The 24621-nt window shown below is 46.3% G+C and overlaps 1 protein-coding gene across 2 annotated transcripts; it reads left to right on the top strand.

Annotated features, from left to right (window-relative positions):
- Positions 1-46: 46 nt before the first annotated feature.
- Positions 47-22863, top strand: POFUT1 (protein O-fucosyltransferase 1). Of its 2 annotated transcripts, XR_004130946.2 has the most exons (8): positions 47-258; positions 1874-1995; positions 5396-5578; positions 6723-6835; positions 14824-15016; positions 16457-16699; positions 19526-21856; positions 22011-22863. XR_004130946.2 is itself a non-coding variant. In XM_010993903.3 (7 exons), the coding sequence occupies exons 1-7, from the start codon at positions 126-128 to the stop codon at positions 19712-19714; spliced, it is 1176 nt and encodes a 391-aa protein (XP_010992205.1). In that variant the 5' UTR covers positions 47-125; the 3' UTR covers positions 19715-22863. The 2 variants fall into 2 exon arrangements, 1 of the variants encoding a protein (XP_010992205.1); XM_010993903.3 differs by having other exon boundaries at positions 19526-22863.
- The last annotated feature ends 1758 nt before the right edge of the window (positions 22864-24621 follow it).

Raw genomic sequence — 24621 nt, 5'->3', positions numbered from 1 at the left:
GTCGGCTAGAGCGGCCGGGGCGGCGCGCGGGCGGCGCGCGGGGACCGCCGGGAGCGGGGCGGACGCTCACTCCAGTCCACTCTCCGCCTCCGCGCTGCGGCGCGCGCGCGCGCTCCGGAACCGATATGGGCGCTGCCGAGTGGGCATCGTCGCCCTTGCTGCCGCGTGTGTCTCTCCTGCTGCTGCTTCTGCAGCTTCCGGGGCTGTCGGCGGGCTCCTGGGACCCGGCCGGTTACCTGCTCTACTGCCCATGCATGGGTAAGGCCTCCCGAGCCCTCTGCTTAAATGGGGAAACTGAGGCCCGGAGAGACGAAGCCACTCCTCTGAGGCACTAGAGACGCCTTGACAGGTCCAGAAAAGGACCCCAGCGCGGGACAAGGCCTGCCCCTTGCCTCTCTACCCCAGTTGCAAAGACACTGAAGGGCCTCTGTGTCCAACTTTCCATTTGGCAGATGAGAAAACTGAGGCCGGGAGAGGTTATGTGTCTTGCGCAAGTTCTAAGCCAGCCCTAACTCCGGTAAATGGTGTTAGTGGGTCAGGCAGGACTTTATGTCACTGACCCATCGCTAGCTCTGGGCAATTCTTTAATTCATTCAACAATTATTTATAGGGCACCTACTCTATGCCCAGCCCTGTTTTCTACTGTGAGGATGCAGGATAAGACACAACGCTACACGCACTTGTAGAGCTTTCATTTTAGTTGGGAGAGACAGACAATAAAAGCTAAACATAAAAATAAGTAATTTCATAGTATCTTAGAAGAGGATGAGTGCTATGGGGGAAAAATAGAGCAGGATAAGGGAGAATCTAAAAGCTAGTTGAGGGGTGAAATTTAGATGGAATATCATTGTTAAAGTCATTCCTTCTTAAACTCTTCCAGGCTGCTGAGCATGATGGTTTGGCCCTCTGCCCATTGTCTCACCACTCCCTTCTCCCCAGCCCCTCCAGCTGCAGGCAGTTATCCTGTTCTGCAGCCTGTGCTATTCCCTCTGCCTCGGACACCCTCCTCTTCCCTTCTGCTGGACCAGTGCCTTCCCATCCTCAGCCCACAGCTTAAATATCACGAGAAAGGACTTCCCTGACCTCAGCCCAAATAATCTCCTCCTCATTGTTCTGCATCACTAAACTTTTTCCATTTCTCTCTGGAACTTATCAAAATTTATCACTATTTATTTGTATGTTTAATGTCTCCCTGGCTGGACTGCGAATGCCTTGAAGACAGAGACCTTGTCCTCCTTGCTCACTCCTATATCCCAGTACCTAGCAGAGAACCTGACACATTGTGGCCTCTCCACAGTATTTGTGGAATGAGTGAACAGATGCCATGCTGGGGATAATAAAAAGAATCAGAGAGGGTCCTTGCACTTGAGGCATTCACAGGCTGAGGAAACAACCGGTACAAAGGCCAGGAAGTGGGAAAGGATATTCTAGGAAGAGGGAAGAACCACAAGTAACTCAAATCCAAGATGGGAGGCAGAGGAGGGAGACTGAATATGGCGAAGGGGTAGTGAAAGGATCCCGGTGAGTGAGGCATCAGAGTTCCCCCTTCATGTGCAGGTGAGAGGAAATAGAGGTTGAAGGGCACTCTTCGCTAATGGAACAGCAAGAACAAAGGCATGGGGTGGAGGTGGGAAGTATAGAGCATGTTTAGGAAACAGCAAGGAACCTCAAGTGGCTGAGGCAGAAGGGGCATGGCCTGAAGGGCCTTGATATTCAGACCCAGGAGTCCAGACTTGATCCCATGCTGCCAGCTCCCCTGGCTCTCCTGGGTGTCCTGGCCCTCCCCACCCCTGGCTCCACATCCTTTCTGAGCCTTGCATGCCCCAAGCCTCAGATGCCCCAGGCCTCACTTCACCTGCAATATACCATCCAGGGCGCTTTGGAAACCAGGCTGATCATTTCTTGGGCTCCCTGGCATTTGCAAAGCTGTTGAACCGCACCCTGGCTGTACCTCCTTGGATTGAGTACCAGCATCACAAGCCTCCCTTCACCAATGTGAGTACCATCGCTTTTGGTCCCTGTCCACCTTTCCCCAGTCCTGCTCACCTCTGCTTGACCCCAAGTCCTTCTGTAGGCTTTATCTCCCATGCTTCTGAGTTTGCCTTGTCCCCCACCCAGAACTGTCTTCCCTGGCTAACTGGCTAAGGTTTACTCAGCATCTGCTGTCGGCCAGGCCCTATTTCTGAGCACTGCATGAGGATTAGCTCTTTTCCCTCTCATTGTATACCTGTGAGGAAATGGGTTTAGAGAGGTTAGGTAACTTACCCAAGCTCACACAGCTTGTGGGTAGTAGGCTGGAATTCAGGCCCATGTCTGCCTGACTCCAGAGCCTGTGACCTCAACCTCAAGGCTCCATTTCCAGGCCTGGTTGGTCCCACCCATTGGTCAAAAGTGATGGGTGCTATTAGTAGTTTTGAAGGAGAAACTGAGGCACAAGTTAGTTAATAACATGTCTAAGGCACAAACCCAAGCAGTCTGGCACCAGCACTGCCTCTCACCTCATCGGGGGCCCCTTTAGTATGGTGATGCTCAGCACCCTCTAGTTTCTCGTGTATTCTTTGTGTCTTCCATGGGTCCTGTGCCAGTCTCTGTTCCCACTGTAACTCCAGGGGTCTAGTAGTAGAAACTGAATTAACATTTAATGAATTGACTTTGAAAGTTTTTTTAATAAACTTTAAAAAAATTATATTTAGTATGTACAGAACACTACTTCATTCTTACAGCCTTTTCTCTGCATAGGTTTTATTTTTTTTTTCTATGTATGCTTGTATTTAGAGAGGTTTTTAACAGAAGTTAAAAACCAGAGTACCTGAGATCATAGCCTGGCCTGGCTACTTACTAACCCTATAGCCTGGGCAGGCTGCTTGACCTCTTTGTGCCTCAGTTTCCTCGTCTTTGAAATAGTCTGGCAATACTTGTTGCCACCTCCCTTAGTGAGTTAGTGACTGTGGCATGCCCTGAACGTTGTATGCCTCCCTCTTAGGATCAACTGAGCCCGTGAGTGTATGATGCTTAGGACATAGAAAGTCCTCAGTAACCAGGAACCAGGTTGATGTTCTGATATTTTTACACTCACAGTTGAAGTTTAGACATGGCCTCTTCCTCTCCCTCTGGCTGGCTTGCCTTCGTTGTCTTGCCTTCTCAACTTGGAGTCTGTGCAGAGTCTCCACTTCTTGCTTTCTGCAGGTTACTCAACCCACTCCAATTGGGCTCCCCTTCCCCATGGGGACTGTTCTCACAGAGGTCACCAGGTATCTCAGAATTGCCAAATCCAGGGGTCATTTCTCAGTCTTTATCTCAGCTGACCTCTCAGTGGCATCTGACCCCATGGGCCTGTCTCCTTCCTGAACTTCCCCCCTCCCCTGGCTTCCAAGACACAGCCTGTCCCTGCTTCAGCCTGACCTCTCAGCATTTTCCTCTCTGTGCTGTATCAGGGGCTCCTCTCTCTCCACCCACTGTTTAAACGTTGGTGTGTCTCCTCTTTCTGTTTGCTTATTAGCTGTGTGACCTCAGGTGAGTTATCTAGATTCTGTCCACCCAGATTTCTTCATAAGTAAACTGGAGATGGTTATATTCCTGCCTCTTACAATTAGATGGTCAAGTCCATGAAACACGATGAGTATAGCACCAGGCACTAACTCAGCACTCGGTAATAATATTAGTTGTTTTTACTACCATTATTTGCTTTGCTATAAATCTTTGTTGAGTCTGTGGCTTTCATTATTCTCCACATAGCGCCCAAATTCCCGTATGGCTCGGGCTCTCCTCTGACCACAGGCCTAGTGTTTCTAACTCCTAGGCCCTTGAAGTCTACTTGGTTGTTCCACAGATATCTCAAGTTCACAAAGCCAGAACTGAAGTTGGAATCTTTCCCCTCAAACCTATGTTACTTCCTGTATTTCCAGCCTTGGTTTATGTCACCTGCATTCACCTGGATACCAAGCCAGAACCTAGAATGCCTCCCTTTACTCTCTGTTTCACCTTCTTTTACATTTTCTAATCTGTCCATGCTTTCTCATCTTTCAGACTTATGGGAGATTCTTAAAAATACATGTTGAACAAATACCTGAACGCATCAAAGGACCATTGCAGTAGTCTCCTAATTCCTCTCCCTCTTCTTATCTTACCATCAGTACATTCTCTCTTCTGCCACCAGAGTGATCTTTTGAAAAAGCAAGTCTCATGTTATTTCTGCTTAAAATCCTTCAGCAAGACCTCGTTGCTAATAGTTTAAGGTTCTCACCAATGGCTCATGCAGGAGGGGTGCGGTGGTTAAGTTTGGGAAATTATATTCTCAATTCCTCATCCCCCCAAATTTGGAGATTCAAAATACCATTAACATATTAAAGGCCCTGAGAAATCCTGTAGTAAAAAAAAAGCTGCTTAGCATAGCATTTCCCAGACCTGTTTATTTCTGGAGCCTTTTTATTGCAGAACCCTTTACCCACCTGAACTAGTGGAACATGCTTGGGAACTCTGACCTACAGGATAAAGTTTAAATTTTATTTCATGGTGTTCTAAGAAATTTTCTTAAGTCTAGAAAAATACAGAGATTAATACAATTACCATCCGTGTATCCACCATTAGCAATGATAATCATTTAACATTTTCTCAGCTTTGCTTCATCTTTTCTTGTTAATAAAAGAAGTTGAAGGTTACAGATAGTCGTTAAAAGATAAACTCACTCTTGGCTCCAGGCTAATCCTAGTCCCTCTGCCCACCCACAGAGGGAATCCACCATCATGGATTTAGTGTCTTTGATGTGACTCCTTCCAAGTTCTTTCCTGTACTGCGCCCACTGTGGCACTGGGCATCCTTGTATCTATCTCCTCGTATGAAGCACAAGGACTTCTCAAGAGCAAATGCCTAGAGGTAGAAGGAGCATTTAAAATTCTACCAGATGTTGTAAGGGATTACATTCTAAATTAGTTGTTCCAAAAATGTATACTTCTACTAATGTTGGGAAAATGCCCATTTTCCCACATCCTTTTCAACAATTAGAGTTAAGCTTTTAAATTCTTGCTGGTCTTATGCATAAGAAGTGGTGTCTTGTCATTGTAATGTGCTTCTTCCTAATTACCGGTGAGCCTGCACATCTTTTGAGTGCTCTTTGGGTTTTCTTTGCTGTGAGTTGTTCACTCCTCTCCTTTGCCCATATTTTCTCTTGCATCATTTGTCTTTTTTCTTATAGATCAGCAGGCATTTTTGAACAGGAGGGATATTTCTATATGTTCTTTAGTTTACAGATGTCTTCTCCCAGCTTCTGTCCTGACTTGGTGTCTTTTGCCAAAAGTTTTTCATTGGCATGTAGTCCAAGCTGCCTGGGTCTTAGAGTGTATGGTTTTAATCAGTGTGTTTGAAACAGCCACCTCTCCTTTTCCCTCTTTTCCTGTAGCTCCATGTGTCCTACCAGAAGTACTTCAAGCTGGAGCCCCTCCAGGCCTACCATCGGGTCATCAGCCTGGAGGACTTCATGGAGAAGCTAGCACCCACCCACTGGCCCCCTGAGAGGCGGGTGGCATACTGCTTTGAGGTGGCAGCCCAACGAAGCCTAGATAAGAAGACATGCCCCATGAAGGTGGGTCTTGTGGGTTGGGGGGGCCCTTTCTGCCCGTTCCAGGCCCTCTAGGCCTCTGAGACACTGTGTCATGGCAGGATATGGGGGAAGGCCCCAGAAGGCCTGAGAATAGAAAGATGGGGACTTAAATCCCATTTCTGGCATTTGTCAGTGGTGTCACTTTGGCCAGAGGACGTTGCTTCCTCTGCACCTTTATTTCTACCTACAAAATAAAGATCCCAGTCCCTGCTCTGTCTCGCTCATAAAGTATCATGAGGGTCTGGTGTAAGAATGCTTGTAAACTATAAAGTTCCACATCAGTAATAATAACTAATACTCACGTAGCACTTACTACGTGCCAGGTACCATGTTAAGAACTTTCCACATATTTACCCACTTAATCCTTAAACTGCTCTGTGAGGAAAGTACTGTTAATATCCCCATTTTATAGAGAGGACACTGAGTGCAACAAAGAGAGGTTCAATGTTTTGCCCCCAAATCATATAGCAAAAAAGTTGTGGTAATATGACTCCATTGTCCACCCTCCTAACTTGTATACTTTCTTGCTTCTCAGCAGATAAATGAGAAGCTATTATATTTAGTCAGTAGAAGTTTGTAAGTTTCTGGTACTTTCGGACTAAGATAATCCCTAATATATCAGTGCTTGTGCAAAAGTCTGGGAGAGTGGTTGGAGTGGCCATGAAATTTGAGAAAGATCTCGCTTACAGCCCCAACATTGCCCTCACTTGCTGTGTGAGCTTGGGCAAATGTCTTACCTTCTTTGGGCCCTGATTTCCATCTTGAAAATAAAGGCATTAGATTAGCTGGTCTTGAAAGTCTCTTGAAGCTCTCACTTAGTGCATGGACCCAAATCCTCCTCAGACCTCCACCAGTGCTGCAGAGTCAGTGTGATATGGCATGTGAGCAGGAAAGATTCCTTTAGACACTGGTGAACACTTCCTGATGGAAACCAGACGAAGCTGAGCAGCCTTCCTTAGCCCCCAGCCCAGGAATTACATGAAGTGACATTCCTACTGGGCCACCATATGAGAGTATTTTAGCCTGAGTCAAATCTTCCAGGGTTCCCCCAACACAATTCCTTGGCCCCATCCCCCACTGGCTTTCCCTCCCCCTCAGTAAGCCTTTGACTTCTCTCTTTCTACAGGAAGGAAACCCCTTTGGCCCGTTTTGGGATCAGTTTCATGTGAGTTTCAACAAGTCTGAGCTTTTTGCAGGCATTTCCTTCAGCGCCTCCTACAAAGACCAGTGGATCCAGAGGTACTTGGAGGGGGCAGCGTTGTTGGGTTTAAGTGAGGGTTGTGGGGCCCATGGGCATTCAGCAACTCCCTGGCCCTCTCCCCCTCTACCACACCCTGATGTGTGAGACCAGAGGTGTGGCTGTTCTGTCTTTTGAACTTGGGATCGTGTGTGATCTGTTCCCATCTCAACGCCTGACATGGTGGGACGTTGACCTGCCACGAGGTTGAGCAAGAGTTTATCAGCCGATAAAGGATGTCATAAAAAGAATATTGTGCAGTCACAGGAGTCTATTTCCTCCTCTAGGCGTGAGAATCACTCCCCTGTTACCTTCCCCTTCACAAGGTGAAAATTGGAAGCAGCTTCTAGAGAAGAACAGCTTCAGGTGCAGGCTGAGGAATGATGTCATCCTGATAATAATTGGATGTGCTTTATTAATGGTGCTCCAATAAGCCCTATTTTATTAAAAAAAAAAAAAAGTAGGTTAGCAGGGCATAGGCACAGGCTGTGAAATATTTATAGTGTCTGTCACGTATGAGACATAGTGCTCAAAGGCCAGAGGTAATATATAGAAGTGAGGAAGACCTAGTCTCAGCCTTCAGCTAGCTACAGTCTAGTTATGATGATGACACTAACATAGAACACTTGCTCTTGATGCTATTGTGGCAAGAAAGAGCATGGGCTTAGAAGTCAGACTTGGGTTGGGAGCTTATGAACTTGGCGTTTAGTAAGCCAAAAATAGACTGATGCAGAGGAACGAGCATAGGCTCAGGATGAGACAGCCCTGAGCTCGCACCCAGCCCTGCCTCTACCTCAGATGGCCCTGAGTGAGCCACTTCAGCTGTCTGGCCTGAGTTTCCTCCTTGGTTTGATGGAAGGAGCACTGTGGCATCTGCCTTCTAGTGTAGAAAACAGATGGCACATAGTTGGAGGCAAACCAGTGGTACCTGTTATTATTATTCACATGCTTTATTTAAGCTTTTGAGAAATTTCACGAAGTGAGTATTATGATCAATTTCCATTCGAATTGTGTGAGGGCTTGGGAAAGTTTGTGCCTTGCAGCTGCACTTTTGGGAAAGGAAGACTAGTAGGGAAGATGAGGTCCCTGGAGGTAGTTTGAGAGAATTAGGGCCACCTGGGCAGCTGCATCCTTTCACTCGTTCCTTCCTTCCTTCCATGCATATTTAAGAAGCACCTCCTGAGTGTTTAGGACTGGTGTGGATGCTGGGGATACAGGCAAGAATAAAGCAGATAAGGCCCCTGCCCTGATGGAGCTGAGTCTAACAGGGGAAATGATGAATAAACTTTTACATATGATAGTTCCAGGAGACATAGTGCTGTGAAGGACATAAACTAATGATGTGTGAGTGGTGGACAGAGACCTGGTCTTTGTTGGCTCAGGCTGCTGTAACAAAATAACACAGACTGGGAATATAGCAGACATCTACTTCTCACAGTTCTGGAGGCTGGAACATCCAAGATCATGGTGCCAGCATCATCAGGCTCTAGTTAGGACTTCTAAGACTCAGTGGCTCAACAATAATTTAGTATTATCTCTCAGCATTCTGTAGGTTGACTGGGCTTAGCAGGGCAGGTCTTTCTTTTTTTTGTTTTTCCATTTTCTTTTTTCTTTGATCCATATTAAACATCTGATTTCTTAGAATGAATACTCTTTAGGATCCTACCCCATTTGGTGTTTTTTTTAATTTTTTAATAAAGAAGCAAAAAAAATTTACTTATAATCTCACCAACCTGCCAAAAAACTGTTAAAGCTTTGATGTATATACTCCCACCCTTTAAAATGTGTATATATTTTTATACATATACATACATACTTGTACATAACTTAAACTGAAATGTTATATATAGTTTGTAATTGAGTAATTAACTATCTTCTGAAGAGTAATTAATATTTATTAGGTTAGTAGATATTGCTGGCAGGATCAGTTCTAAACATGTAAAAATATGAGATTAAAAAAATGATTACTGGTATGTGTGTATTCATGCCAATGGAGTGTGTGTGAATTATTTATTTATTTTAACCACTTTTTAAGTGTACAGTTCAGCGGCAGTCAGTATATTTACAATGTTGCATAACCGTCACCACTGTCCCTCTCCAGAAATTTTTCATCACCCCAAAGAGAAACTCTGTGCCACTCATTAAACAATGACTCACAATTCCCCTTCCCCAGCCTCTATTCTACTTTTCTGTCTCTGAATTTGCTTATTCTAGGTTCTTTGTATAGGGGTAATCATACAATATTTGTCTTTTTGTGTCTGGCTTATTTCACTTAGCATAATATCTTCAGTGTTGTAGCATGCATCAAAATTTTAGACCTTTTAAGGCTGGTAAATAGTCCATTGTATGTATAGACCATATTTTGTTTATCCCTTCATCTGTGGATGGATACTTGGGTTAGCTGGGCACTTCTCGCTTGTGGTTTCACGTGGCGGCAGTCAGCAGTCGGTTGGGACTAGAGTCATCTGAAGGCTCGACTGGGCTGCATGTCCAAGAGGGACCCCTCATGGCTGGCAGGTGGTGCTGGCTGTCATCTGGAAGCTCAGCTTGGGTAGCTGGCTGGCAAGTGTACTCTTGACCTCTCTATGTGGCTTGGACTTCTGCCAGCATGGCAGCCAGGTTCTGAGAGGGTGTAGCCAGGGAGTGAGTGTTCCAAGAGACAGAAGGTGGAAGCTGCCGGCTCCCTAAAGCCTGGGCCTGGCAACTGGGACAATATCACTTCTGCAAAATGTTATTGGGAGGGAACATACAGCCCACTCAGTGGAAAGAGACTCGAATTAATCTGCTACATGGGACAGGAGATTGGAGAAGTGGGCAGGGGTCAGACCATGCACAGCTTTGTGGGCCCTGGTGAAGTGATCTGATAAGAGGACTGAATGCTTTGCAGAGATGGGTTTGAAAGTGTATATATTTTAGACGTTTTCTAAAATAGTGGATACTTGCTTGCTGTAGGAAATTGTCTTTTGGGAGCAGGGGCATGAGTGTAGGGAGAATGGCATTAGAAGGGGTTAAGCTCTTCCCTGGCTCCCTGTGTGACTCTGCAGATTGCTTCCCTTTTCTCGCCGCAGTATTCCATCTATAAAATGCAAGGGCTGAGCAAGATCGGTTGTTCTCAAACTGTTCTTTGAGTTTTAGAGTTCTTTTTTTTTTCAATTAGGATTGAACCTGGGACCTTGTGCATACTAAGCATGCATTCTACCACTGAGCTATAACCACCCCCACAATGAGTTTTAGATTCTGGAGAAGCTCTTATAGTGCCATGGGGGTGGCATTGGGGGCCAAGGTGGAGGGATTCATCCCTCCCCACTGCCTTCAACCAGTAACCCTCTTGTATATCAGTTAAAAATTTTCATGGCCACAGGTCTAGGTGTATCAAGTTTAGTTTAGGCTACATGTAACAGAAAACCCCAAATAAGAGCAATTAATAAAAAAGAAGTTTATTGTTTTCTTAAGTAAAAAAGGACTGGGGTATGCAACCCAGAACTGAATGTCAGTTCCATTGTGTCATTAGAAATCAGGCTCCCATCTCTGCTCATCCATCCCAGTACTGGCTTTTATCCTCAGTGTCACCTCATGGGCCAAGATGACTGATGAAGCTTTAGCCATTACATCCTTGCCCCAGGCAGCTGAAGGGATAAAAAGGGTCAGAAGAAAAGCACACATATCCTCACCTTTTTAAGAAGCCTTCTTTATAGCTTGCTTACAGCTCATTGGCTAGTACTTAGGCATGTGGCCATACCTAGCTGTGAGAAGTACTGCAAAATGTCTTTATTTTGGGCTGCTGTATATCCAGCTGAAAATTCAGTTCTAGGAGAAGAGGATAAGAAGTATTTCTTCCCTACTAAGTGATTTCTGAGGATCCTTCTAGCTTTGCCCTGATTGAGGTTTAAGTCAGCAGACCTTTATTACACATTTACTGTTGAAAGGCTGTGGACCATCGTGCTGAACCATTCTCTTGGCATGAAGGTAATAGGTATTTGAACACATGGCTTATTGTCTTCCCAGGCTGCAGCCTCCCCAAGAGGACATGAACGGGTGACATGTAATTGGCAGGGCTGAGACCTGAAGGATGAGAAGGAGCCAGCCATGCAAAGAGCTAGAGGGGAAGGAAGTTCTTCGTGGCAGGGACGTTGAAAGCAAGATTCTGCCATGTTTGTGTTGCTGCATCCTCTGCACTCAGCATAGTGTCTATCCACTGATATATACTGGGCACACAGGTAGATGCTGTGCATATAAAAACACCAGCTTGGTAGTGGGGCTCAGTAGAGTAGGTGCAGTGGTGAAGAACCCCAGAGGTTCACTGCATGCAGCAGCAGGAGAGCATGCCTTCAGTTGGACAGTGACCAGGCTAAGGGCCTGGCCTAGGGTGAACAGTCAGGGATGTGAACAGATGGAGCTGGTCAAGCTTTCTTTCCAAACAAGACCCTTATTCCCCACTTTCTCTCCAAACAACACTCTCCTCCCTCATTGGGAGCAAATGAGCACATCCATCCTGACCTCTTGCTGCTTGTCAGGTCAGAGCTAATGTCACACTGGGACAGCTATGTGCTGGTCCAGATCCACGTAGAGGGGATGGATATTCCAGATCTGGAATTCACCAAGGGTCAGCGGCAAGTTCTTTCCAGGAGGTCAAGGAGGGCACATAAAATGATTTTATCCTAATGTTCCAGTCCCCTGGGAGATCACAAACTTGCTTTCCATTTGAAATCTTTTGAGGTGGCCTCTGAAAGGCGCTTAGCTCAGGGTCTGGCCCATAGAAGGTGCTCAATTACTATTCACTTTTTCTTCCTCTAACCTCTGACAACCAGATCTGGTGAGATCCTTGAATTCCTCATTCGTTCATTCTAAACATATTTATTGTACGTACTGCATGTTGAGGCCTGTGATGGGGGCTGGGAATCTGAAGAATAACCACAGACTCAGCTTTTGAGGTGTTTGTTGGCTGGGTGGGGGAGCTGGGAGTGAGATGTAATAGTTAAGAACGTAGGTTCTGGAGTAGACTTCCTGCATTCAAATCCCACCTCTACCAGTTCCTTGCTGTGTGACCACAGGCATGCTACTTAACTTTTGTGTGTCTCAGTTTCCTCATTTGTAAAGTGAGAATAGCAAAAGTACTTACCTCACAGGGCTCTGAAGAGAATCAAATGAGTTAATATACACAAAGTAATTGAAACATTGCCTGTCACATAATAAGGCTCAGTACATGGTTCACATTTTATATACATATAAAATTAAAGTCTGACAAGACGAGTGTTACATAGAGCCAGGCTGTCAGCAAACCCATGTGTGTTGCTTCCTCGGCACAGGCCTTGGACCAGTGTGTGTGGGAATCTGAGTAGGACTGCTCAGGGCCTGCTGAGCAGACAGTGGACAGGGCAGATCATTATTGAGCACGTCTGTGTGCAGCAGGCAGCGGAGGAGAAATGGGACAGTGAGCCCTGCCTGGGAGCTGAGGCTTGGGAGTGGTGACTGGTCTTGGAGGTTTGGGAGGAGTTGTCTGCAGAGTGAGGTGTTTGGCTGAATGCGAAGAAAGAGCGGATGTACATTGCAGCACTGTTGTTTGGTTGAAAGATTGAAGCAGCCTCACTGACCAGCAGGAGGGGACTCAATAGGTAAACTACAGTTTATTTGTACAAATGGAAAACTTCAAGAGATGCTAACACAATCACATGATCCACACCATCAACCTGGCCAAGTCTCTAAAACATAAAGTTGAATTTTTAAAAAATTGAAACAGACTCCATGCAATATGATGGTGATGATCAGGATGATGGTGATAGTGAGAGTCAGAGTTTTCTGAGAGCTTCCTGTGTGCCAAGCACTGTTCTAAATGCTTTGCTTGTATTAATCCATTTGATCTTTTAAACAGCCCTATGAGGACCATTATCAGCTCTATTTTACAGATAAGGAAACTGAGGCACAGAATGGTTAAGTCACCTGCCAAAGTTAGTAAGGGGCATAGTCAGCATTAGAACAAGGTCATCTGGCTCTGCAGTCCGAGCTTTTACCATTTGACTGTGTAAAGAGCACACAGAGTAATACCTTTTCATATATAGTAAAAGTGTAATCATACCTAAAACCATAGTATATTCTGGAGAGAGGAAGAAAAGGGAAAGAGATCATAGGATAGAGCTTTTATTTAGGTATGTATTTCTTTTTAATCTGAAACAAAGCAAAATGTTAATATTTGCTAATTTGGGTCACAGGTATGTGGATTGCTAAATCGTTTTCTGTATTTTCCTGTATGCTTTGAAATATCTGATAATTTTTCATTGACATTTTGATTGAGGTAATTGTAGAGTCACATGCACTTATAAGAAATAATACAGAGAGATCCCATGTACCCTTTACCCAGTTTCCCCCAATGGTAACATTTTTTAAAACTATAGCACAGTATCACAACCAGGATGTTGACATTGGTACAATCCACCCATCTCATTCAGACTTCCCCAGTTTTACTTGTACTCACTTCTATGTGTGTGTGTATTTAGTTCTATTCAATTTTATCATGTGGATATGTTCCTGTATCTACCACCACAGTCAAGATATCAAACAGTTCTAACATCACAAGGATCCTTTTGTGGCCAGTTTATAACCACACCCACCTCCCTAAACACACACAACATACATACACACCCCCTAGCCCCTGGCAACCACTAATCCCATCTCCATCTCTGTTTTCTCTACTTTGTCATTTCATGAATATATAAATGGAATCATACGGTACATGACCTTTTGAGATTGGCTTTTTTCCCTCGGCGTAATTCCCTTGAGATTCATCCGAGTTGTTCCCTGTATCAATAGCTGGTTCCTTTTTATTGCAATAATGTTCCATGGTTTGGGTGTACTATGGTTTGTTTAACCAGTCACTTGTTGAACAACATCTGAGTTATTCCCAGTTTCTGACTGTTACGAATAAAGCTGCTGTGAACATTCGTGAACTGGTAATGTGTGAATGTAGGTTTCCATTTCTCTGGGATAAATGCCCAAAAGGACAGTTGCTGGGTCACATGTTAATTGCATGTCTAGTTTTGCAAGAAACTGCCAGACTGTTTTCCAGAGTGGCTGTGCCTATTTCATAATTTTAGAAAAAGGATTCTGGCTGGCAGAGGGAAGCCATACCAGGTAGAGGGGACAAGACTGCAGAGATTTGGAGTTTGAAAGTGCCTTAAGAGTTTATGGAACGGTGGGGCGTTTCATGTTGCTGGCATATATTGTTAGCTGGCTTCGCTAACGAAAGAACACAGGTTTGCTTCTCACTCATTCAGTCAACAAATCTTTGCTGAGCTTGTACATGTGCCAGACACTGTTCTAGGCACATTGAGATACTGTCTTTAGAAACCTGAGTCAAGCAGAAAAGACAGAGGTGAAATAGTTACACGGTGCATAGTGTACACGGAAAGGGAGAGCCTTCAGCAGGGTATGACAGGGGCATCTACAGATGTCTGGTGCTTTTCCTCTACGAGAGCAGGGACAGTGCCTGTCTCGTTCTCCCCTGGGCCCCAGTACATAGTAGGCAATCGGTAGATATGTGTTAAATGTTGAGTGAATGATCTCACCGAGTGTACACACTCCCTGTGAATGTGACCTGTCCGTTGCCGGCTGTAAGCAGCTGCACTTCCCAATCCCACCGCGTAGGTAAAAGGGCAAAGACTCAGTCTAGACACCCCACCCTGGAGTGAATTATCGCACCGCGGATTGGAAGCCAGCATGACATACAAAAGGTTGGAATGCTCTACTGTAAATTTTTAATTGTTAAACAAGCAAAGAGGGTTGTAAATTCCGTGTGGCGGGACATTATTGCACATTGTGCCTGCTGCCGCCACTGGGGTTTCTTATCAGCTCGTTGGGGTTTCACAACCTCTAGTGCTTCTTGCATGTTACAGGGGCCCCTCCACAGGGTCTCGGGTGTGGTGTTACGCCATCCTTTTTTCCCGTGGGGGTGGTGGCCAGGCTGTCTGTCTGACTTCTCGTTCTGTCTCATGCCTAGATTTTCTCCAAAGGAACATCCAGTGCTTGCCCTGCCAGGGGCCCCAGCCCAGTTCCCCGTCCTGGAGGAGCATAGGCCGCTCCAGAAGTACATGGTTTGGTCAGACGAGATGGTGAGGACAGGGGAGGCCCAGATCCATGCCCACCTCATCAGGCCCTATGTGGGCATTCACCTGCGCATTGGCTCCGACTGGGTAACTTCCCTTTTCCTCTCATGGCTGGGTTGGACACATCCCTGAGCAGGGCCCAGGCCTGGGGGTTGAACACTGAACCCACTGCACCAAGTGCTAGCCAGAGATCTCACTCGTCCAAGTTCATGGGACTCTGCCCCACGATCCCACCACAGATACATGTCAGAAATATGGCTCCAGAGTGCTTGTTTGCCAGCTCTCATTTTAACAGTTGCCATTTTTATCCTCATTTTACAGATGGATAAACCGAGGTATCAAGCTAGACTCTGGGTCAGGCAGCAAGCCAGAGAGAGAGACCCACAGCCCAGTGTTTAGCCAGGACTCCTTAAAAAAACAAGCTCTGGAGGATGGGTGGGGCACCCAAGAAAGGAAGATGTCATCCTCCAAATTTGGCAGCTGCTTAAATGTGCAGAGACCTCATCAGATTATCCTCCATGTGAAAATAACAGGAGTAATGTAGACAATCTTATTAATTTACATAGGAAGATGTATGTATGTATATGTCTTAGAAATGCTCATTGTTGAAGACTTGAAAAATATAGAAATTAGGTCAAAATTCATTCAAAGTCACTTGAGGAAGTAATCACATATTTACCACTAGACTTCCTTTCTGTCCCCTTTCCATGAAAAAAGGGATCCTGGCCCAGAGTATTTTATGAGTGGTTTCAGTCAAATCTTCAAGGAATAGATAGTTAACATCTATAGTTTTCTAGAACATAAAAAGATGTAAGATTTTTTTTTTTAATAAAGCTAGCATAATGCTAATACCAAACTCAGGTAAGGTCAACTCAGATAAGTTGGGATACTGCCCATTCTTACTAATGAACATAGATGCCCAAATCCAAAGTAAAATATTACCAAGTAAAATTAAGTAGCATATTAACATACAACACAAACAAGTAAAATTTATCCCAGGAATGCAATGAAATTCACTATATTAACACCCAAAGAAGAAAAATCATATAATCATCTCAACGGAGGCCAAGAAAGTATTTGATAAAAAGTCAACACTCATTTATGATTTAAAAAAGAGAAAAACAACTCTTAACCAACCAGGAATACAAGGGACCCACCCTAGCTTGATAGCGGCTATCTGTCTCAAACCCACGGCAAACATGTACTTCACGGGAGCTATCAGAGGTGTTCCCACTGAAGTCAGAAATCAGATAAGGCTGCCCATTATCACCACCACAGTTCAGAATTCTACTGGAAGTCCCAGATAATGCAGTAAGACCAAGAAAAAAAATTTGTAGAATTCCAGTATCCCACTACCCAGAAATAACCACTGTTAGTTGTTTTGATAGGTCTCCCTCTTCCTTTAATGCTTTAAAAAAAAATAGTTGTGCTCCTTCTGTATTGCCTGCCACTGTCCACTTACCGGCCCTTGCTCGTGGGGTTGCGGGCCGCTGCGGGCTCTAACGTTGTCCCCCGCCTGCCCCACAGAAGAACGCGTGCGCCATGCTGAAGGATGGGACGGCCGGTGCCCACTTCATGGCCTCGCCGCAGTGTGTGGGCTACAGCCGCCACACCGCCGCCCCACTCACCATGACCATGTGCCTCCCCGACCTGAAGGAAATCATGCGGGCCCTGAAGCTCTGGGTGACTGCACTGGATGCCCGGTCGGTCTACATCGCCACAGATTCTGAGAGTTATGTGCCTGAGATCCAACAGCTCTTCAAAGGGAAGGTATGCGCTGGCCGGTGGGAGAGCAGCGGGAAAGGAAGGGAATCAAAGAAAGCGCCAGGGTAGTCATCCCGCTCCCTTCTTGAGCTTCATCCGTGTCCTCCCACCAGCAGGCTTTGACTCGAACATCCAGTTCCAAACCAGTTCTATAAACCCCAACTCACACACCTCCGCAGGTGCTCCACAGATTTCCGTCCACTCCTGGATCCCTACTGGGTGCTGTCACAGCATTTTATCATGTCTCCTCTTGAGACGCTTTCCAGGCTGTGAGACTAGTGTAGCAACATGTCTTATTTCTTCCCAGAGTTGTGACTCCTTGAAGGCAGGATCCGAGGCAGAGTCACTGTTCTGTTCCTCAGCGTCTAGCCTGATGCTTTGACCTCCTCTGCCCCACCTTGCCATCACTGGTGTCTGGGACAGCACCTAACACGTGGTAGACACTCGGTGAATGTTTGGTGAATAAGGATGGGCTCTTGGTAGGGATCCTGTGCAGCAGAGGAATTAAGGGCATGATCTCTGGAACCCAAGGTTTGGACTCTACTCACTGTGTACCCTTGCACAAGTTACTTTGCTTCTCTGTGCTATTTCTTCATCAACAAAATAGAACTGAGAGTAGTACCTATCTCATAGGATGATTGTGAAGAGCAGATATAAAGAAATTAAAACAGGTCTGGTACAGAATAAGAGCTCAGTAAAGTTATCTGGCATTGGTGGTAGAAGTAGCTGGTCGATGAATAAAGGGAAAGATCTGTGCTTAGTCAGTGCTCAAGGAAGTGGTGAATAGTAGGTGTTCAGTATGTGAGTAAATAGTAAAATGTGCTTGGTACTGTATGAGTGAAGAGTAGGTAAAAAGTATGTATCAATAAAATGACCGAAATAATAGTAAGCGTTCAGTAAGACTTTTTTGAATGAGTGAAAGCCCTAATTGCTTGTGCAGACCTTAAAAAGCAGACATCTGCCTTCTAGCTGTGAGTGCCCTTGGCTTTATGTCGGGGGGCTCTCCCTCTCTCTTACCCCAGACACAGGCCGGAAGCCCCGGCTTGTAGAGGAAGTGCAGAGTCAGTATCTTCTGTTCCTCCCACCCCTACTTTATAGAAGAGTATCAGAGCTGAGAGACCTTGGAGCACCCCTAACCCAACCCCTGTGTTTATAGCTAAGGAAACCAAAGTCCCAGGAAGAAAGAGAATTTACCCAAGAGATCTCAGAGCTAATTTTAGTGGGCATGACACAGAATGGTTAAGTTTCAGGGTGTGGGTGGAATTGTTCAGGGGATTTTGGCCATGATTAAACTGGTATTATTTCTCTGCTACCATCCAAATAGCAAGGTGATGATTTTTGTTACATCAGAAATCTCTGTGTGACAGCAAAGCACTTTCAGCCCCAGCTCTGCCCACACCCCCTGCCTCTGTACCAAGTTGAAGCATTTGGAGAGTCCCAGGGAGTTTTTTTTTTGTGAGTTTTTAGAGTTGATATATTTGTTACACTTCGAGCCTCTTGCTGTTTTCTGTTTCCTGTTCCTGCCCTTCTCAACTCCTCAACCCACCTTTCCTCCTGAACTAAGTGAGCCTTGCTCCTCCATGTAGCTAGCCCAGTGCTGATGCCAGGATACTGATAAATAAGGTGTGGTGCTGCCCTCCAGGGCTCACAGTCTACACTCAGGAAAAGAGACTTGCAGATAGCTGTAAGATATGCCACAAGAGACGGCCAGACATGGGGCTGGTGTACTCATTCACTCACTTGTCCAGTCAACAGGTATATATTAAGGCAGATCCCAGCCAGCAGTGAGAAGCAAACTGACAGCCCCAGCCCCCGTCAGGTACAGGAGACAGACATTGATCAGAGAATCATTAAGGAGTGAAAGCTACAAACTGAGTTGTGTCCTGCAAGGTAAAGGAATGTGGTTCTATGAGAACATAGAGTGGAGGAGCCTGACTAGACTGGGGGGCGGGGAGGGCTTCCCCAAGGAGGCGAGAGTTGAGCTGCAAAGTAAGGGTTAAGTAGAAGTTAACTTGGCAAAGAGACAAGCACCCCAAAGACAGGGAAGAGTGCGTGCAAAGGTCCTGAGGAGGGAGGGAGCCTGGCATGTAGTGGCTGGAGCTCAAGGTATGATGGGGGGAGGGGGCAGGTATGAGAGGAGGTGGAGAGGCAGCTGAACAGGCCTTGTGGGCCACTTTTGTCATCTTTATCTGAAGAGCAGTAGAGCACCAGTTAAGGATGTTCAGCTTGGGGTGGAGAGAGGGCTAGGGGGCTGGAGGAATCTAAAAAAGTTTCCTTTGGCTGCTCTGTGGTGAGCAGACCAGGAGGAGTGGCAGCGAGGGGGCCAGTGAAGAAGTAAGAGATTATGGTGGTTGGCCAGGGAGTTGTCATCTGTCAAGAGAAGGGTTCACCTTTGGGGAATATCTTGGGGTAGATTGGACAGGACTTTAGTCTCTGAGGCATCCAGGCAGCAGAACTGGGTGGGTGGGGTGCTCTTTGGTCAGATCATGGTTTGAGGGGAGAAGCCCTCAGACCAGGGCTTCATGAAAAAGTTTGACCTTGAGCTGAGCCTTGAGAGTATGGTCAGGATGGGAAAAGCCGTTCCCAGCAGAGGGAACCAACAAGCAAATGCAGAGTGGGAATGAGTGGTGTGTTTGGAGCTGAGAGGCTGAGGCAGCTGCTTTCAGCACTTCTCTCAAATGCCCCAACCCTCCCTCTTAATCCTCTATACTATTTATTTTATGTCTGTGACTTCAGCACAGGGGAAGAAGGTGGAGGGTGGCTGCAGGCCTTGGCTGAGCTGGCCACTTTGACCTACACCCTGACTAAAACGTCCTGCCCTTCCTCCTGCAGGTAAAGGTGGTGAGTCTGAAGCCTGAGGTGGCCCAGATAGACCTGTACATCCTCGGCCAAGCTGACCACTTTATTGGCAACTGTGTCTCCTCCTTCACTGCCTTCGTGAAACGGGAACGGGACCTCCAGGGGAAGCTGTCCTCTTTCTTTGGCATGGACAAGCCCCCTCAGCTGCGGGATGAGTTCTGATCCAGGCCAGAGCACATCACCTCTCTGAGCTGTTCCATCCAGCCTAGCCTGGCAACCAGAGGTGATCCCAGGATTGATCCCCAAGGATCAGAGAACAGAGAAAAGCACCATGAACTTCCTGGAGGAGGAAGACAGTCCATCTCCCAGGGCACAGGACTTCCAAGCTTCTAGTAGCTGGACCATCTCCCTTCCTCACGTGCTTCCTGCTGCTTCTCCTGGGAATTTCTCACACCAGCAAAGCAGTTCAAGCTCTGTCTTTTGGTCTGCTCCTGCTCTGTCCAGCCTGGGATGCTGAACTCTCTTCAGAGAGATTTTTTTATATAGAGAGAGAAAGAGATTTTTATAGTTTTGCTGCAAGATCATGACTACCCTAGAACTCTCCCTTATTTTAAAAACTCCATGAAGTTCATTAACGTAGGTACCTAAAGTGACCTTAAGAGAATATGGATAAGGCCAGGGGTGGGATGGGTGTATTGACCACTTTTCCAGGTGACCTCCAAAGTGGCTCACAGGCTTATCCCCACTGCCTGGCCAGAGCCATTGTCAACCCCTCCTTCCTAGGCCATTTCCGGGGTTTGGGGCACAAACCCTCTGCTCCACTACAGTGGACACTATGTGGATAGAAGTTATGGATCACTGTGCTGTCAGTCCTCCTCAGATGGCTAAGTGCTGCTCACACAGCACGTTGCTGGCAAGGAGCACATGCCATCAAGCCAGACGGTCACAGTATTGCTCTCAGAGTCTCTTGGTAGTTGGTGACCTGCCACAAACCTGGCATCATCAGGGTCTCATAACACATCACCAGGGCCAGAGCTTGCTGCCCTGGTGAGATCCTTCTGAAGGCTGCTGTCTCCTCTTCTGATCTCATGTCCCAAGGGGCCTGGCCGTAGAACTTTGCCATTAAGTTAGTATCCAAGGCCTGTTCTCCCAGCCTTCCTCCTGCAGCTGGAGCCCTCAGACCATATTCTCACAAGGGAGTGTTCGCTAAGCCTCTAACCAGATGGAAGATGCCCAGTACCCGGGAGCCACTGGGTCCCGAGGGTTTTTTTTTTTGCCCATCCCATCTAGTGTAATCTCAGCCAACCCCATGAGACTTAAGATGTTACAGTCGTTAAGTTTCTTTGTCTCTGAGATGCTATAGTTGTAAAAATCCATGACTCCTGAGAGCCTGTGATTTTTTTGTTTTTTTTTTCTTTTTCTTTTTCTTTGGCCTTACGGCTCTCAAATTCATGTCTAACACCTGCTGATCTCTTCCTGGCATTTGACCTCCCTCGGCCTTTGATCCTAGGAAGGTGGAGGAGATTGATGAGAGCCATGCCCAGAGCTCCAGGCGGCAATGTCTCCCTTGGGTTACCTTTGGGAAGAAATGGTTTTTTTTGGTCAGGGCAGACTGGGTCAGAGGCTGCAGGGCAAAAAGGACCTGAACACCAAAGGTGGCATTACCTGTTCAGAACTGTTCACCAGCCTCATTCAGAGACGCAGGAGCCCCTGCCTCAGTCGAGCAGCTGGGGAAGTGTGGCTGTCTGGCTGATGTCATTTGCTGAATTGACTTTCTGCCTCACCCTGAGCACATGTGGTAGAGTCGGGCTCTGATGAGTTGTCCAGATGCAGCTCATTGGCTGTCATACTAGCCTGTGCTTCTGGAGGCGAGGGCGCTGGGGTTGTAGTCAGATTCCATGTGTTCTGTAGGCGAGCGCTTTATTCCTCTTTGACACAGTTTCCTCACCAGTAAAATGATGATAAAACTGAGGGGTTGTTGAACGGCCCCAATCAGATAAAGCATGTATAAGAGCACAATGTAAACTTGAAAGAGACAAAGGCACATATGCAGCTGTTGATTAATTGGACTGTCACTTGTCACACACCTCCTCTGTGCCAGGCACTGTGCCTGCTAAGGGCTTTGTGGGCATTCTCAGCCTTAGCCCCCACCCCAGCCCTGGGAAGCAGGAACTGTTACTATCTTCTTTTTGCGCAAGGCAGAGTTAACGCTCAGAAAATTCTCATAGCCTTCTTGAGACTGCACCGATGGTGGTGGTGAGCCGGGATTTGACCTCCGAAAGCCAGTGCTGGTAGCCAGCACACTCTGCTGCCTCCAGTTCACAAGATGTGCTGTGTGCCCAGGAGGCCTCGGATGGAGAAATGGTCAGTCACCTTACTTTTCGCGGGGCTCCTGCCGTGGGTCTGCTGCTGCCCAGTGGTTTCGGGGAGGGGGAGTTTACCCAAGAAACAGAAAGCTCACATGAAGCTTCCAGTTCTCTTGGGTGGTTACTTAGTTCAGCATTCTTTCATTCAACAGGTGTTTGTTGACCCTACAGTGTGCCAGGCTCTGTGCTAGTTACTGGGGATTCAGCAGAAAATCAGACGTAAAGTCTTTGTTCTCAAGGAATTTGCATCCTAGTAAGTAGAAGACATAATAAACAAATGCACTGTGGGTGGTGTTAAATAAGTGCTAGAAAGAAGAATAAAGGACACGGCGGTGGGGTGCAGAGGGGGAGCAGTGCGGGTTTAGATGAGGAGCTCAGGTCAGACTGCTGTGGAGGAAGGAGGGGCACGCTCATTCAGAGACATCTGGAGACAGCACATTCCCACGGAGGAAACAGAGGGGCAAGTGCAAAGGCCCTGAAGCTGGAGTGAATGAAGAATTGCAGAGGCCAGTGTGGCTGGAGTGGGAGAAACAAGGCAGAAACAGAGCAGATGAGAGCAGATGAGGGGACTCGTCATTCAGCCTGGAGGGCAGTATCAGGTCAAGACTTGCCTTTTTTGGAGAGAGGTGGGAAGCCTTGTAGGGTCTGAACAGAGGAGGGTCAGGGTCTGAGTCACATTTTTGAAGGACCTCTCTGGCTGCCACTTGGAGAAGAGATGGGAGGGCAGAGGGTAGAAGCAGGGAGACCACCGTGGGGCTGTCACAGGGTGCAGGTGAGAAAGACAATAGGGCTCAGACAAAGGTCATTGCATTGAAGGTGGTGGGAAGCCTCAGACTGGATACATGCAATTACTTTTAAATTTCAGTCTTTTTTAGAGGTAAAAGTCTTTGCATAGTCTTAATCATGCAATATATACAATTTAATGTCCGATTTTTCGCTTAATAGTGTGTATTTTCCATGTTGGCACATGGCCTGAATAAATGTTTTTAATGACATAAAATTCCATTGAGGGGTGTCACATAGCTTATTGTCCTATCATGAGAACTTAGTGTGTTCCCAATTTTTCAGTGTTATCATTTGGGAAATATTTTTATTTGTAAGTTTTTTTCTGCATCTTAATTTCTTAGTAAGATAAATTCCCAGAAGTGGATTTGTTAGATCAAAGACTTAAAAATAAAGCTTCTTTTTGGAAAAAAAGTCAAATATACATAATAAACTACCCCCCACAAAAAATAAAATAAACTCCCAGTTTCCACAGTCCTCAGCATTTCCTCAGTCTTGTTTCACTTACCATCCTGCCCCTAAGTCCATGTGCTAGAGACTTAAGAAGATCTGAATATGTTTTGAAGAAAGCACCAACAGGGTTTGCTGACACACTGAACTGAGGCAGGAGGGAAGAGGAAAGTCCAGGATGCTTTGAGGCTCATGGCCCAACCAACAAGGAGGAGGAGTTGTCCGGGTCCCTCTCTTTTCTACCGCACGTCTGAGTTCCAGATGCTAATGGTGTTCTCCGAAGGTTCCTTGGTGTGCTGGTTGACATGGCAGATTCTGGTGGCATCCAGGCCTGAGGAATCACAATATCTGTGGTGCCCAGGAATCTGCATCTTAAGAAGTACCTACAAGTGGTTTTGATGCCCAGTAGCCCAAGACCTACTTAAATTATGGTCCTCAGACCGGCAGCATTAACATCACCTGGGCCAGCTTGTTAGAAATGCAGGCTCTCAGGCCCTGCCTCAGACCTGCTGGTGCAGAATCGACAGATGCAGCCCAGGAATCTTAAGCTGTCCAAGAGTCAATGTTTGTGCACCACTGATAGGAAGGCCATGGTGATGGTGCCATGCGGTCAGCCAGCAAGCATTTATGGAGGACCTTCTCTGAGCACCCCTACCCCTAGCCCCAAAGTAAAGATCTCTTTCCTCAGTTTTCTCTCCACCAAGCGTGGTCAGCGGCATTCAGCGGCATGGCTATAGGAGGTACCCAGTAGTGCTCAGTTTGTGTTGTAACGTTGACTTATTTCTCTTTTTATGCATTGGAGGAAATATACAACTAGCTGGCTGAACCCTCAATATAATGGATTTCATTGTTTTAGGATGGGGCCAAATTTACATAAGCCCCAGGGGAGTTATGATTTTTAAAAATTAAGGAACTACCAATAGAAGTGGGTTGTGGATTAGGCAGAAATGGAGGAACTCATGTTTAAAGGAACCAAAGCTGGGAAACGCTGTCCTGATACATCATAGACCCTCCAGAGTATGAAAGGGAGTGGAGGGGAAGGGGGCAAGGAAGGAGAGATGGGGTGGAGGAGGAAGAAAGAGTTGGGCTCTCATTTCCCTGTTCTGTTCACTTCAAAAAAGCTTAGGAAAATAATAACCTTTCCCTGGCCCCCAAATAAAGATCCTTTCCCTCAATTTTCTCTCTATCCTTAGTGAGGTTGACAGAAAAAACAAAACAAAAAAAAAAAAACATAGCCTGAAGGCAAATCCTGCTCTCTGGATTATGTTGTCAGAATTAATTCAAGTTCTTCCTTGAAACCTGGTTTATTTCAGGCTTGGGACCTTTCCCTTGAAATAACATTATTTAAGGGCAAGCAGGTTTGGTTTGTTTTTACAGCTAATCCTTTATATGGTTCACCAGCCCAGGACGCCAAGCCCATCCAGGTAAACAGCGGGAAGGGAAGGAACAAAAGGCATTTCCCAGAAACCACCTCCTTCCCCACTGGCAGTGGCTCAGCAGAAGTGGGGACCCCAGTACCCACCCAGGGGC

The sequence above is a fragment of the Camelus dromedarius genome, chromosome 18, assembly GCF_036321535.1.
Source record: "Camelus dromedarius isolate mCamDro1 chromosome 18, mCamDro1.pat, whole genome shotgun sequence".
NCBI lineage: Eukaryota > Metazoa > Chordata > Mammalia > Artiodactyla > Camelidae > Camelus > Camelus dromedarius.
Note: the sequence above shows the minus strand (reverse complement) of the source record. Positions and strands in the feature narration are given on the sequence as shown.